Here is a 16,517-nt window from a genome sequence, read left to right on the forward strand (position 1 = left end):
TAAAGTTATTAATGATATTTTATATCATGTGCTAACTGGATAAAACAGTGAATACATCAAATAACTGTCAACAATAATGAATAGTGGAGCAAAACCTCGGCAGATTTTGAAACATTGTGATGGAAGACACGGTCTTTAGAGATGCAGCAGGAGCCATAATCGGGGATGGAGACCGTAAGTATTGGGATCCGCGCGGAACCATGATATGGGACAATTTTTCTATTTTTAGAACAAATTGCGCCATCCTGACGTCATATATCTGCGCGGACTCACGCACAATTCGTGGGTTCTCGCGTGGATGTTGTCCTCTTGCGTAATCAAATATGGCGGGCGAAAGTTGCGATTTTGTACAGTGATGCCAGGGGATAACAGCTGTGAATAAATTGATATGGAAGTCGATAGCTCTGTTAAAAGAGCAAATGATTTAAATTTGGAAGAAGTCAGCTCAGCCACACAACAAAAGAGAGTGAAAACGGTGTTTAAGACACTCTGGGATGACACGAACATTGAGAAACCCTTTCAGGTACGTGGTACGCAAGTCGATTAATTAAATTTGTTGCTTTTAGTTTAATTCACGGCATCGGTTTTCACGCTCTTTCCCGGGCTTTCTGGACTAAAATAAATTAATTAACACCCAATATACTTCAATTATGTGCAGGTTGGTAAGCTTAACCTTCGTGAACACATTCTTGCCAAGAGCAACGAATTAAGATCTCTTGAAGCCATCGCGTCAGATCTCCAGGATCCCAGAGTAGAGGCTCGTGTCGAGGTTGTGGAAAGAAGTGGAAAGCCATCCCTGGTTGTCGTCAAGAAACGGAAAGCCTCTCTCTCTGACGACGTGCCTTTTGACGACGTGAGACTCGTTGTTGATGCAAATGGTGAATATCGTTTGTTTGTGTACCACTTTGAGCTCGTAAGAAGGGGCACAATTAATATTAATCAGCCGGGACAACTGAGAAAGTCGTCGAGAATCGTCCTTGTCCTGGAGTGGACACTAGGATAACTGGCCAGCAGGATTATCTGTCCTCAGAAGTAGAAGAACAGACCCTTCCTTGGCACAGAGTTTTGTCAAGAAATTGCGCGCGATTGATAAAAAATGCCCAATGTGAGAGTGGAAGAAAGTGTCGATGTTGCTACAAAACAGAACAAAAACTGTCAGAACGCTTAAACCAAAAGAAGTCTCTGACTGAAGAAGACGTAAGGAGCAGACAATCTGTGTCATCCAAAGTTCGCTTCTCTTGCCTCAGTCCAAAGAGCCAAAGTAAGCGATTGAAAAATATGCGGCAATCAAGGAAAAACATGACAAAGCAGGTCAAACGGTACAGAAAGAAGTTCTCTGTTTTAATGTCTGATACACATAGCTCTGACTTGGACAAATTGATGGAGCGAGTTGAATCTACACCCATGGGAAGAAAGGAATTTGAAAAATGTGTGGCAGAAGCTGATAGTTTACGACCCGGTGCAGGGCAAGTCTTGCGTGAGATATGGGATTCGGACAAAGTGAATTTCCGAAAAGATCAGGCAAAAAACGGTAAGTTTTAGAAGGTGTGTAATTTGATCTACATGCTTCAGGATACTCCGAAATGCAAAATTGTAAATTGGTCAGAAGATGATGAGAAATTAAGTAAGAGGAATTATCAGTAATTTTGCGTGATAATCAGTAACCAAATAACTTAAGGGGCTGTGTGAAGGATACGGGAAGAGAAAAGTTCACACTTTGGCACAAATATATCTGATCATCCCTGGTGTGTTTTATAAACTTCACTGTTCCAGACCACCACCCTCGCCCCCCTCCTCTCTTCCCCTGCATAGGGCTTTGTATTTCTCACTTAGGGTGTTCGGGCGAATGTCAGAGGAAAAGAGGAGAAAATATAAATAATTTCTGTACTTTTTAAATGTTGTATCTTTCAAGAGGGTTAAATAGCTTGGGCCAGGCCACTGGTCCCCTTCAAGGGTTTAGTCACAATTTCTTACATACTTCCCTCTCCGTTTTATATGGAAGTCCTCTCAGGTGTTCAAGAACACTAATAATTTTATCAATAAGAAATGCTTTTAGTTACTCTACAGACATGTATGTACAATGCTTTTTCTTCTAGGCCCAATCCATCTCATGATCACAAGGGATTCTGTTACAAACTATTCTTGCATTAAATTTTGAAATCCTGTATTACCCAGATATTTAGATGTGTTGATTTAGTAATCAGGCAATTGCTTTGGTTTTGGTTATACCACAATTTGAGGTTAGCTGAGAAGTCTAATTGGTAAGTAAACTGGTTTGATTTTGGTTTTACGACACTCAGCTTAAAACTGTTCTATACACGTTCTATTAAAGGATATGGACATCGATCTAATCGTTGGACTCAGGCGACTTGGCGAGTGGCTCTTGCTATTTATGCACGCTGCCCGGTCCTGTTTGATGACCTCAAGAAGCTGGACATTCTCCAGCTTCCATGCAGGAGATCCTTGGAGAGGGTAATGGCAAAGAGAACAGTAGAGGAAGGTATCCATGAAGAAAGAATCATCGAGCAACTCACTTTGTTTAATCAATTTAAAACCACTGCAGTCCTTAGTGGAAGACCAGAGCCACTGGGAGTTGGAGAACTCTTGTTTGATGAGACAAAGGTGAATAGAGGGTATTCCCTTTGCTTATCATAACAGCCATATTGGTGTATCTGTATTTAAGTTTTACTATATCTTCCTTAATGTTTGGTACATCTACATGCATATACATGGCAATCATCAATGATGTTATTTGAATCATTATAGGGCTCATTGCAGATCATGAAGTAATATAACCTATTTAAATTTTAAGCGTTTTTTTGCTGTATTGTTGAAACATGGAGTATGAACTGAGTTAAATTTGACAAAGTTAAAAAACCTAGCTCAATATGCAGTTTCGTCTGACCCCTTTTGTTATTGCATATACAGTTTTATGTTGTTGTTAGTGTAAATTAAACTGTTACTTTCAGATCCATTCAGTAACTCAAAACTGTTATTGGATTGGTGAAGCCTTTAAAGTGCCCATGCAGTACAAAATAATTGCTGCTTATTTGAAATGATTTTCAAAGTAAAGAAGAATGGAATTTCCCTTATAATTTGGAATATCTTTTTTCATTTTAGAGATATTCATGTTTTTGTATTAATCATGCCAATGAGGAAAGTGATCATGTCATAAATAGCTCCACTTGAACAACAAAATACTGAATCAAGAATATCTCTAGAAATATTGGAGCAGTGATCTTCAAACTTATCAATAGAAATGCACATCACAAGCAAAACAGAATGACACCTGCTATGTTGTTGCCATGGCAGTGCTCTTGGATCCAGTCTCTGTCTGGGGAAAACAAATATCTCCATTTCCAACTTTTTAAACTGGGACAGAGGGTCTTTCTCAGAGATTCACACATGGTTTACATGCATTTTTTCTTACCTCTCCCCAGTAAGATTATTGGCAGTGAATTATCCTTCTTTAAGATGATCTGGAAATTTTAGTCTTAATTGAAACAGGAACAGCAGCATAACTGTTGTCATAGCAATGGCACAGTGGATTTTGTTTCTTTTGTGATTTACATTTTTTTTAATATTTATGGAGGTATTCTTGATTGAGTGTTGTACTATTTTAGTGAAACCACCGATGATGTCATCACTTTCCTCATTTGCATAATATAAAAATATTTTAACTGGAATTTCTGACCATGAAATGCTTTTAAAATAATTGTAAGTTGTAATTAACAGGTGCAGAGTAAGATTCAGATCCGTTGCACAGATGGTGTTGCCATTGGCTATGCAATGAATGAAAATGACTGGTCATGTCTTCATGATGTTTATGAGTCCCTGTTCATCTCAGAAAATGGAGCTGGTCAAAGGGCAAGTTACGTTCTTCAGACCTACTGGCGGGATATGACATCTGGGTTTGAGTTTGCTGGGCCTTACTTTCTCCGTGAGGTACCCCTGGATGGAAAGTTTCTACATGACATCGTCTTCAAGGTGATCAGTACCCTTGAAAAATTGAGAAACTTCATTTATAACCAAGAGGGACTGGAGCCAAAAGTGTTGCCATGGTTACATCATACTCTGCACCATCTTGCACCTTACTTAAGGGTTATTACTCATGCCAAGTTTGAATCGTATCGCTGTTACACTTTGAGAGATACTCTTGATTTTGCGATCCATCTTCCAGCAGAACCACTGATGACGTCATCAATTTGCTAATTTGCATAACTCAAAAACTCAAATATCTCTGAAACGAAAAAAGATGCTTCAAAACTGTAAAGGCCATTATTCATTATTTTGAAAACTCTTTCAAATAGGCATAAATTATTTTTTGCTTCATAGGCACTTTAAAAGGTGCAGTTTGTTTCGAACGGGTGCAAAGATTTATTTAAGCGCAAAAAATATTTTGGGGTTATAGGCACTTTAACAATATCTTGTTTACTACTTTTTAAATGTGCATTTAAAAGATCAAACTACATCCCTCCTGGTCCTTGGAGGGAAGACAAGTGTTCCCTTTGATGGGGCAATAGTATATATAAACAGTAGCCTCCATTTGGGGCGAAAATATTCTAGGATATTTGTCCGCGGACATTATCTGCTCCGAGAAGCGAACAGCTTTCGGAGAGCACAGCTTGAGGAAAACTATGAGCTTCGAGGAACGGATAATGTCCAAGGACAAATACCCGAGAATATTTTCGCCCCAAATGGAGGCTTTCATGTTTATTATCCTTCAAATATTTTTCGCAACGCGAGTTGTTTTGACAATTGGGGGATATTCTCGGATATCCCCCAGTTTTAGCTGGGTGATATTCGGTCAAGTGACGTGTTTAAACCAATTGCGTGCGAGTGAAAAGATTTGATGAATTATTTAACAAATAAAGAAGCCTAAGCCGTGTATTACACTGTGATAAAACACGACAGGCATTTGAGAACACGAGGGAAATGTGGAAAGCACGAGCCGCAGGCGAGTGTTTTCTACATTTCTCGAGTGTTCTCAAATGACTGGAGTGTTTTATCACAGTGTAATACACGGCTTAGGCTTCTTCATTTGCTTTATGATATAGATTTTACGCGCGCAAAACGATAAAACACGCTTTTTCGATGTTTTATACTCTGATAAAACATAGGTTTTTGACCAATCAGAGAGCGCGCGCAGGGTCCTATCTATGTTATAAATATAAATAAAAGTTATAGTACATTATCATTATAATTATTATTATTGAAATTCATATATTTGAATGTGAGTTAGGATTAGTTGTTTACTAAGCCCTTTAAGGGGCATTGTCACGCTACTTGGCAACTTTACAAAAAGCCAGGTGTCTTCGCATTGATTGAATTTCAAAACTAATGAATGATCTAGTTTTGTTATTAAAGGCTATTTGAATGTACTGAACCTGTTTCTTGTCGCCTGTCGCTATGGATGGCATGGATTGAAATAGATTGAAACTTGAAAAAAATTGCCAATTTTTTGCAGGTTTTGATGCTGCATGTTCCAAAAATCCTCAAGAAATTTATTATGGTTAGCCCTCTCTGATAAAATTCCGTTGATGTATTCGTTGTAGCTTTACAGAAGCATTTTGTTTAATGATTAAAGACCCAAAGTAATGATTTTATAAGCACAGAATTGACCTAAAACAGCAAAATCCTTGTGACACTGCTCCTTTAAATAAATGGCATTTCTTATTTAGCTTGCCTTTTCTCTCCCTCTAGACATTTGACCTTCAAAGAGTCATGGTCTTTGGATTTAAACAGTTCTCGTCATACTTCTTTGATAACTTTCCTGGATACTCTTTGTCTCCATTGCGGCTCTCAATAAGTCGCCTTGAATCCCTGTTTGGCACACTCAAGTTCCATGCCCATGGTTCTCTAAGTGCAGGGAATTATGGGTCATCTCTTGGAAGGGTTCAGTTGAGACAGGAGCTGAAGGTCACTGCTAGAGCCACAAGTCATGATCAGAAGGGCTACAGGGACCAAGAGGTCCTTATATCTGGCCCTACAAATGTGTCCACATTGAACACTGTTTATCAACAGCCTTACATTGAAATCATGGCACATTTTGTTCCTTATGGTTATCAGGGTGTTAAAGAATTTATTTTTCCCTCCCAAATTTCTCAAAGCACTTTTCAGGGTAGGCAAGGTAGCTCTGCATGCACCCTAATAGCCCTTGTAATGGGTTTTAAGTTCTCCTCTGGGTTGATTGGTGAACCAAAGAAAGTTCTTGAAGAGGGGTGGTTTGGTCATGTGGTTTCAAGTATTTCTGGGGGCAATAAAATCTTTGATGAATGCTTTTCTGCTGCAGGAGTTGGTGGGCTTGATGTAGAAGATGCATTCAGCTCTGTTGGAGATGATCTACACCTCCTTTCTTATGAGGATCCCAAAGATTTTTTTATTACTGGTAATAACTTCCAGGATGTCATTTCAAATGTCAGGGAACGGGCAAGCATGAAACAGAAATCAGTTGGCATCTTTGTGTCTGTTGGGAGGACAGTAGTAATTTTAGTTTGGGAAAATGGGGCATGTGCAATTTTTGATAGCCACAGGCATTTACAGTATGGGTGTATACTTTCCCATTCCCTACCATCCAAAGAAAACGAGTTAATATTGTGGCTAGCCAAGACATACCAGAAGTTTTACAGCACCTCGATACAGTATGCCCAAATCACTTGGGTGGAGTACAACAGATAATGTGCCTCTGTCATTTCAGAAAAAAAGTACATTCAGTACAGTTAAAAACTGTTGTGTGGCTGAAGTTGAAGTAAATTGATTTCTCCTCCAAGCATTTCATTTTGTTAGTAGATAACAATTCTTGTCATAAAATCTCATTTCAGCCTGGAATTTTAATTTTTTAATGAAATGCTGTGTCTTTTTTAAGCTGGCTGCACTTTGGCATTAGTCATTGGTCACCATTTACATAGGAACAAGAAAATGTGACACCAAAATATATTAATTGTTATAAATAGTCTTTTAAAGTCATTTGACTGCACATATTAAAAACTTTTCTTGATCCTTTATTTATTACATATTTAAAATGGTATGTACTGGTGTGCATGTAACTTACAAAACTTGAGCCATACCTGAGAACTATAGATATTAATTATGTCTTTGTGCTATAAAGACATGCAGTCCTTTGATGGGTCTTTTATTGAATTCATACAATATATTGAGTGCAAGTTTCAAGTTCAAAATAACATTATTCTATCACTCCGACACATTTTTTTGGTTCCTTTTTCTGCAGCTCTAACAGTTACTGAGTTGGAGTACCAATGTACCTGATAAGCTGAGTACAGCTCTCAATAAAAAGATCAAAGACCTCTTCAAGCTGTCACTTTGGTTATTCTTTTGTTATATTACTTACTATTGTTTTTCAGTAAAAACGAGACTTGTCATATTATATAAGGCAAGCTGACGTTGCCCTAAGTATAAACTATCACAAAGAGACCACTTGAACTGGTCTGCTGCCTAGAAGAAAGCGTAATTAAGTTTGTAAGATCATATTATTAAGCATCCTTAATTAATTAAGTACGCTTATCGACACTGTAAGTTTTCAGCTTGTCCCTCAAGCTTTGGTCGGCTGAAACGACTTTGCCCTCCTGAATCAGTTTTTTCTCTTCTTGAGCACTATAGAATTCCTTAAATCTGGTATTACATATTCTCTTTACTAGCTCTTGCCATATGGAGCAAGCCCTAATCTCTTCAAATGGTGCTGTGCATGCCCTTTTTGATGCTGCCAAAAATAACTCTTGTAGCTCCTCGTCTAAAGCAACCGATTGTTTTGTCAGCTTCATAAGGTTTTTTGGATATCTCTTCAGAATTTTTTCAGTCAACATTTCTCTTATTCTTTTATCTAACGTTAACAAAACAACAGTAAACTTACTATTGAAGAAAGTCAACTTTCCCTCGTCCAACCTTTTTAGACCCAATGGCAAAGATGTTTTCTCCTCTGCAGAACAGACCATTTCAGACATAATTTTAACTTCGGCTGCATAATTTTCCTTTGTCGCTTCTGAAACTCTCCTGGCTCCTTTCCGCCCATTAACAATCTTTTCTCTTCCTTTCCGTAGTTTGTGCAGCGCCGCCCCAGATACTCTAGCAACGTCCACAAAGTCGGAATCGACAACAGTGTCCGCGCCTTCACTTGCATTTGTTTGGGTTTTCCGTTTGTCAGTGTCAATCTTAATTTGCATGACTGCGCTGTGAAAATTTTCGTAAAGTGCCCAGTAGATGGTGTTAAGAACAACGGCAGCATGAAAGTTGACTTCGTCTGTTTCGTTCTCCTGCAACTGAATGGTGGTGACAATTATCTTTTTCATGTTTCTCCAGACTTCTGATTCCTCCACCGTCAACAACAATTGGGAACAAATAACTGAAAACGAAGCCCTTTTGTCACTGTTTTTCACCTTAGCGCTGGATATTTCGGTGAAAGCTTTAATTATTTTGGAGTAAATATCCCGACAAAGCTTCACAAACATTACCCTGATCGTGTCGCTATTGAGTAGGGTGGACACCATTTGCTTGCGAACTGGAAATATTGACAATGATTTTTCATTTCTTAATTCATTTTCGCAATGTGTTTGTGCACTCAAAACGTAAGACTTAAGAGTCTCCTCCAGCCTTTTTACGTCGTCTTTAGAAAGGTATTTTCCAGAACTCTTTTTCCTTTTCTCTTTACTGGACTCATTCCCCTGTTTGTTTCTGGCTTTTGGTACCTTTTTCCTCCTTACATCTTTCTGTCCTCTGCTAGGCGATTCCTCCCCAGACATGTCCGACGAATCATTTCCACTCGATAGGTCGGAAAAGTCACTCCACTCGTCTTCTGAATCATCCTCACTTTCATGTTCACTGTCAAGGTCAAGGAAGTTGTCAAGGAGGGCTTGGCTTAAATTTGGAAGCGATACTGCTGAGAGAAATCCTATATCTGCCTCATTCACGAAGGTAATATCGCCCGCCATTTTCCCTGCGCGACATCCGCGAAAATCCTCGCAGCAATGTACGTGCGTGTCGCGCACGCGATGGCGCAATTTGTTCTAAAAATAGAATAATTGTCCCATATCATGGAGCCAACCCCAATACTAGAAATGGCGCGCGCTTACGGTCTCCATCCCCGATTATGGCTCCTGGTTTTAGTGGATCCTTAAACAAAATATACCCTTATACACCCTATGCAAAATGAAAAGGGACTGGGAGCGATACGTGCGAGAACGAGGCTAGTTGGGCCAAGACAATATGGCCGCCTGATGAGAAGGGAGCAAAATTTTAAATATGCCGGCAAATTGTTGTGTTCCCAAATGCACCAAAAAGCTGTACAGGACTGAAAATGGAAAGAAAATTTCCTACTTCAAGTTTCCAGATGATGTGAACCTCAAGAAACGTTGGCTGCATGCTATTCGTCGCGACGAATGTAAGGATTTTACTGTCAACCAAAACACGAAGATTTGCTCTCGTCACTTTAAACCTGAGGACTTTGTTAAGTCTGTCGGAGGCCAGCGTATTTATGTCAGGGAAGGGGTCGTGCCGTCACGTTTTTCTTGGTCACAAAGTTCTCCGCTAAAGAGAAAGCCTCCTAAGAAACGTATGTTTACGTCGAATACAGACACAGAGTTGATAGTATCTCAAACAACTAGTGCAACTGAAACCAACGGTGATAACTGCACTTCATCGGCGGCTGGTAGCTCTGCTGATCATGACGTGCAAAACGACACGGATACGCAAGGAAACACGACAGAAGATTTCAAAGAACTTCTCGAAAAACTGAAGAGTTTGGAGCTTGAAAATGCTTCGCTAAAGGCTGAAATAGGAGTTTTGAAACGTCAGAAGGGTCTTGCAGATTCTCGCGTTTTTCAGTTGGGAAATTTTACCTCTGACGAGGACATCGCCTTTTACACCGGCTTTCCTAACTTTGCTACATTTAATGCTGTATATGAATTTTTGAACACTGGAACGAATGGGGAGAACATTAGGTACTGCTCGTCAAAAGAAAGAAGTGTCCCAAAGCGTTTTTATGATGAGAACGAAAATGAAACCGAGGAACCAGAGGAATGCACTCACAAAGGTAGAAAAAGGAGCTTAGAAGCAAGAGAGGAGTTTTTCCTTGTACTCTGCAGACTAAGAAGGGGATTTGCAGAAAAGCATCTGGCTCACTTGTTTCATATCTCTCAGTCAACAGTGAGCAGGATATTCCTGTCCTGGATAAATTACTTGTATCTTAAATTTGGTCAGGTATCTATATGGGCAAATAAGGAGGTTGTTACAGTTACTATGCCAGACAGCTTTAAAGACAAATACTCTTCCACCCGTGTAATAATCGATTGCACAGAGATTAGATGTCAGATGCCTTCCAGCCTTCTTTTGAATTCGAAACTGTTCAGCTCGTATAAAAACCACGTAACTCTGAAAGGCTTAATTGGAATTGCTCCTAGTGGAGCTATAACTTTTATCAGTCAACTATACAGTGGAAGTATTTCCGATCGCGAAATTGTTGAGAGAAGTGGTTTTCTGAAGTTAGATTTTGATAAAGGTGACACTGTGATGGCCGATAAAGGCTTTACAATTGAAGATCTCCTTCCACTGGGTGTGAACCTAAACATTCCACCTTTTCTAGGGTTGTATACCCAAATGACAGCACAAGATGTTATCAAGACCCAGGAAATTGCCTCGGTAAGAATACATATCGAACGAGCTATTAACAAAGTCAAGAACTTCCGCATTTGGGATAGTGTCGTACCACTTAGTCTATTTGGGGTGGTAAATCAAATGTGGAGTGTCTGTGCCTTTTTGTGTAACATGCACGATCCTCTTATTTCCACGTAACATTTAGGCAAAGCAATAATGCCTTCTACAGAAGACAACATTATTTAATAAAAGCGCCAGACCCTAATGTTATGTCTCAGAAAGAGCACAGATTTGGTAAACTAGGGTTTCGGCATCTTTGTGCGCTAGGAGCTAGTAAACTGTCATTTATCTTCGTACAGTCATTGTGCTCAAGAACTGAGAATAAAGAAACTAATCTTACAAAAGTTTTATCTTGAAAGACATCAAGGTTGATACTCTGTTTTAGACATATGTGTCATTGCTACAATTTAACAACAATGACACGCTTTTCTAATGTTTACAGAATTCTAAAGCGGCTGGCTCTATAAAATGATTGAAGTAGCAGTTCTTAAGGCATTCATTCAATGTGTCCCAGAACTGAGGATCAAATGTGATCCTCTCTACACTCATGCCTTTGCTGGTGTAAATTACAAAATCACACCAGCTAGCCCCTGTAACAGCAAGTTGACCCTGTATTTGAAAGTAGTACTGATGTCCCCTTTTCAGTCTTGGCTGTCCATTTACATTTTCTGAAAAGAAACTTTCATCTGCACATGCATCTAAAGGACTTACATGAAACTTAGTGAAGGGACATTTAACCTCTACTAGTCCAAAAGGCTTACTACAACTATGATCAATGACCTTGCCATCTGGCGATGCTGCCAAAATTGGACAGGCCATACTCACAACAAGGCCACTTTTTAACACTGTAACTGGATTCCTAGCTGCAAACATATATTTTCCATATTCTTTCAAGGCTACAGGTTCATAGGTTTTCCCGTGTTCTGTCTGCTTGGAAGTAAATGGCTTGGGATGAAGCAGATTGTTTACTAAAGAGGCATGATTTCTTTTCCTTTTTGCAATGGTGTGGAAATTAGAAGCTGTAAACCGAAATTTTCTTTCAGCATTCCATTCTTGGGAGGCTGCTTGTTCTCTTGTAGTCTTCTCTATGTTATTGAGCTTTACCTCATCAACAGTCAAATGATCCAGGAGTGCTTCTTGGTTCCTGCTCAAACCATCTGGCTTTTTGTACTGTTCAGAATGTTGCAAAGGAAATGCAGGAAACGCAGATATAGCATTTTGGTCATCATTACCATGATTGCCGTCTGCTCTGGGCACTGAGTCAATATTGCAGAAAACTTGAAAATTGGATTCGGAAAACTGTAACTGATAACTTGCATATGAACCACTCGGAGATTTTCCAAATTTTGTTTCCTGTAAGTTAGTACCACCAGGAGAAATGATTTGAGACAGGGCAAATTTAGGATTGATCTTTTGAAGCTTGTCTTTCAACATAACTTCATCTGCTGTTTGTGTGCTCAAGTTTTTCCTAGCTTCATACAATAAACACCTCACACCACTATCAGGATCATAATCGCTATCTAATTTGGACCTCTTTACATTGAGTTCCATGACAGGTTGGGGCTTGATTTTTTCCCCTCTTGCAGGTCTGTGCCACAGCTGTAAACTGGAGGTGCATGCCTTAGGTTGTGCCATATCAGATTCATGGTCCAACTCCTTGACATTTTGACAGCTATACAAGCTAAACTTACAAAGTTTCATCATAAGTGCAAGTACATGATTACAAAAGCCAGCAGATCCCGCCACGCACGTACATGAAGCATACTTTACACTTCCACTCACTAAACAAAGTGCAACTTTTAATTTATGAGGGGCTTCATTTTTTTTAAAGCTATGATGACACAAACATTGAAAAAAGAAATATTCATTGTCACTAGCAGCAACTACGTCCTTTAAGTATTCGTCTTCAAGGAACGTCTTGGCTTTTTTCATGCTTGTTGGAACTGTATGGCTCTGTTTACTTCGGTCAATGTTTTTCCCAGACTGAGAGACATGCAAATCCATTTCTGCCTTTGTAAACAATGGCATTCGTTGTAAGCTTGTTGACCACCCAGTCGATGGAAACCTTACAGTACTTTCCTTTAGCAACGGATCATTTCGAATTTGTAATTTTTCTTGTCTCTGCTTTCGACGCGTGTAAATAAGGTTCTTGTCCGGATCCACAACATCTTTATCACGACCAGAAGCCACATATTCAAGTACTCTACGGAAAAATTAGCACACCAGTTAATTGTGCAGAAACAGGTAAGCGACGGAAATAAACATTAAATCTCCTGATCTCTACTTGAAATAAGAAATAAGAAATGTTAAATATCGAATCCTTTTAACCAAGTACAGTATAAAAAAGCCCTTATTATTACGACTACTGAGAAATACATCGATAAGCTTACTTGCCTTTTTGCTAACTGTGCCTTTGTTTTTAATCCTTTTGCCGGGTCGCCACGACATTTTAACCAAAAGCGAAGCTCATCCGTGGTGAGTGTTGTAGGATTTCGTCCTTGAAGAGATGCTCCTGGTATATCGCCCTCGGAAAGACGGCTGGCACTTACAGTTCGATCAGCAGCCATATTTTACCACGAGTAAACAGAACAAGGCCCAACTAGCCTCGTTCTCGCACGTATCGCTCCCAGTCCCTTTTCATTTTGCATAGGGTGTATGGAGCTCAATAATGGAAAGTCAGTTGGATAAACTAGGCATGAATCTCAAAAGCGACGAGTACTGGAATTCGACAACAATCTATCGCCCGTCGAGACGAAATCAAAGTGAGCTGTATTTACCTGAAGTACATGGTAATTTGACACGATTAAGTTTCTTGTCTTCACGCACGCAATGAAATAGGAAGAGGTTTTCGCCTCTAAGAGCAAATATGTTGTTTGTTTCGATAAAATTTTCGCTGGAAAAGGATTTTGTGGTATTTTCTGCCTTTGTGAATTATAATATCATGTTGTGTATTGAATTTTCGAGCTTAAGGTTCAAATGTGATATGGGAGAAGTTTTTTAGTATTGCTCTGTAAGCAGGAAGGGTTCACAGGCCTGTTGGAAGCGTGCTTGAGTTTCAACAAAATGAGCCCCAAAATCAGTGAAAACTTGTGACGCAGATGAATAATAAAGTAGCTGCTATTTCCAAAATGATGGAATTACCTGGTGATAAATAACGTCGTACGCGTCTTGGAGAGTAAATTTTGAATTTGCATAAATAAGAGATGGGCGATTGTGATCTATGTTTTGACATAGCTCATATCATAGTCAAACTATAAAACACTAGACTGAAAAAGAAACTTACAAAAACCCGGGGCGTTTACCATTTGCACGGAAAATCCGGTTGGAATGGAATGCTCGTAATGGTACAGGATTTTCCCGGTGTGGCGTTTCGCCAAGCCCGAGACTCTCACGGCTAGAAGAAAACAAATGACGACTGCATCTGCAGCGTCGAATGGCGGGAAAAGAGGCCGAAGTGCACCGGGTCGAGTGGGAGTTTACAAATGGTACAGGATTTTTCCGGTCATTTCGGTTGGAACGGGAAAAGAGGAATACCTCTGAGGATTTCCATCTTTTCCAGAAACTTTCCTGTGGAATGATCTTTACCATTTGAGTTTCCAACCGGAATTTTCGATTTTTGTTGACAAATGGTAAACGCTCCCGGTATCTTGCCATCATTTGACACAGATGCTTCACTGTTTGGCGAGTAAACATACAGCGGTAACTTAATCACGGCGCCCGCTGAATTCCGGCCATGTCACTTTCGATTTTGCAATTTACTTGAACGTAGCAAAAATCTCCCAAAATGTTTGTCGCTGATCGTAACTTTTTATATTCTATATTCACGGTTCAAAATTAATGTTGTTTTCATGTCGTAAATATTTTATTCTCGATCGACCGTCCGGGAAACTTCCTTCTGCTCTTTCTGAAAACTGTGTATCAATAGTTATTTGCTTTTTCATCAATATTTGTTTTGCATAAAGCAAGCTAACAAGATCTGTACCTTGCTGAGTTCGCATTTGTTAGAGTTAATAGTATTTTCGGTCCGATGCTTCTGTTTTCAGAGGGGTACATTGTTTTGGTCTCCCATCCAAACACTAACCCCGCTTGGCAGGGCTTAACTTCAGTGAACTTTAGTATTAGAAAGCTGTCAGATGCTCAGAGGGCACACTTGTGGTAAAAAGAAGTTGTGAGGGAACTTGAAAATTATCAACATGTCAGCCCAGAAGCCAATGTTTCTCGCTTCTCTTTTATTTGTTATTCTTCAGAGACTGGAATGCTGTATTTCAATACCACACAATTCAGTGCCTTCTGATTTTCTGTAGCACGTACCACAGGCAACCCAGTGTATGCTTCACAGAAGCATCTCGTTGATGTAATTCATTAAGTTTCTTTGCAATTGACCTCACATTTGCCGAGATAATTGAGGGAATACCGTTGGTCTTTGATTGACGTTTGACATTGGATAGCACAGTGTGGTTCACAGATCCATTTACGGATATCATTCGATTTCTCGGTGTGATACGCACTGGTATTCTGCTGTTATTTTTCAAAGGTGCTTCCCCGCTTCGTTGCACTTCATTGATTGCCTGTTATTAAACATTAATTGGGTTCTTAAAATTCCAATTTATTCTTGGTCATAGAGTTGAAATTAGATCTTCTTATTAATGTAGAACCCCTTCCACGAGTACCACGGAAGTTTCTAAGGATTCCTAGCTCCTTAATACAGTTCCATGTAGCTTGGTCCACTGGTTTCACTTGCTTGCTAGGTTGACCATTCACATCATGCAAAGAGAATCTAGTGTTTGGGGCCAAATATTTCCACCAGAGACATTTAGAAATCAAAAATTTTCTTCCATAAGCCAGCATAGTGTTTAGCTAACTAGAAACGACGAAAATGTGGTGTTGGGAATAGTAAACTTGAGGCAAAAAAGCAAATAAAGTCAGAGCTAAAAAAATAAGCAGCTTCGCGCATGGAAGCGCTAGTACTTTGTTGTGAAGATGATGCTCTCGGAATATGACCGTTTGTTCTCAAACTCATTAATTATTCATACGGTTATAAGCCAATCGGAATGCCTAATTTTGGTCAGGTGCATGTATCTTGATACCCAATGAAAATCTAGATAAAGATTACTCCATTTAGTTCAAAAACTGATGAAAACACTGATCAAGACACTTGAATTTTAATTAGCAACCTCAATTACCATTCAATCAATTATTCACTGCCGTACTTCGAAAAGTTATTTAATACAATATTTCTATGATCTTCATCTCGCAAAGCAAAGATCTTTTCATTGTAAAAAGATACTGTATACAATAATGACTTAGCTGGGCTCATTCCTAATAAGTTCAACTCCCAGAATTTTCTTTCTTTTTCGGCGGTGACAAATTCTTTCTCCTCCTTTTGGCACTTGATATGGACGCCTTCTTTGGAAGCATCCTTCATCTCTACATCTAAGGCACGCCGTAAAATGCCGAATCGATTATAAGTAATCCACCAACAAGAGCATGTTACTTTAAACAAAAAGTGGAACTATTCCCGAAATAAATAATATCAAACAAGCAAAAACAACTTGCTTAATTTCCCGTACCTTTTATCATCAGCATCAAGTGGATTCAAAGCCTTGTCGCCATTTTTGTCTCCCAAAGGACGCTTCACACTATCCCGTACACAGTTCTGGGTGGATACCTTTCCCCTGAATCTTTGGCGACTTCCATTACAAACTTCATGAGCCAGTAATTAAGAGATATGGCATCCATATTCTCTATTTCACAACTAACAGGATTAACCACTGCAATTCAAAATCTTTGAAAAGACCACCGGGATCTAAAATCGGTTCTTTCATCTCCCTTTGCTGCTGCCAATCGCGAAATAT

General features: G+C 39.3%; 4 protein-coding genes across 4 annotated transcripts; 3 read left to right on the forward strand and 1 right to left on the reverse strand.

The window, feature by feature from the left end:
- Window positions 1–388: 388 nt before the first annotated feature.
- On the forward strand, window positions 389–7,122 carry LOC138023045 (uncharacterized). Its single transcript, XM_068870078.1, has 3 exons — window positions 389–523; window positions 659–878; window positions 6,293–7,122. Exons 1-3 carry the CDS (start codon window positions 389–391, stop codon window positions 6,676–6,678), a joined length of 741 nt encoding a protein of 246 aa, XP_068726179.1. The 3' UTR covers window positions 6,679–7,122.
- LOC138024598 (uncharacterized) lies at window positions 967–4,212 on the forward strand. The gene is made up of 3 exons (XM_068871825.1): window positions 967–1,531; window positions 2,333–2,622; window positions 3,736–4,212. The coding sequence occupies exons 1-3, from the start codon at window positions 1,279–1,281 to the stop codon at window positions 4,210–4,212; spliced, it is 1,020 nt and encodes a 339-aa protein (XP_068727926.1). The 5' UTR covers window positions 967–1,278.
- A 2,130-nt stretch (window positions 7,123–9,252) lies between the features above and the next one.
- On the forward strand, window positions 9,253–10,800 carry LOC138023046 (uncharacterized). Its single transcript, XM_068870079.1, has one exon. It carries the CDS (start codon window positions 9,253–9,255, stop codon window positions 10,798–10,800), a length of 1,548 nt encoding a protein of 515 aa, XP_068726180.1.
- Window positions 10,801–10,857: 57 nt separating this feature from the next.
- Window positions 10,858–13,229, reverse strand: LOC138023047 (uncharacterized). Its single transcript, XM_068870080.1, has 2 exons — window positions 13,057–13,229; window positions 10,858–12,865 (listed from the first exon to the last, which is right to left on the reverse strand). Exons 1-2 carry the CDS (start codon window positions 13,227–13,229, stop codon window positions 11,092–11,094), a joined length of 1,947 nt encoding a protein of 648 aa, XP_068726181.1. The 3' UTR covers window positions 10,858–11,091.
- Between the last annotated feature and the right edge of the window lie 3,288 nt (window positions 13,230–16,517).

This window comes from Montipora capricornis, chromosome 11 (assembly GCF_036669925.1).
Source record: "Montipora capricornis isolate CH-2021 chromosome 11, ASM3666992v2, whole genome shotgun sequence".
Lineage (NCBI taxonomy): Eukaryota > Metazoa > Cnidaria > Anthozoa > Scleractinia > Acroporidae > Montipora > Montipora capricornis.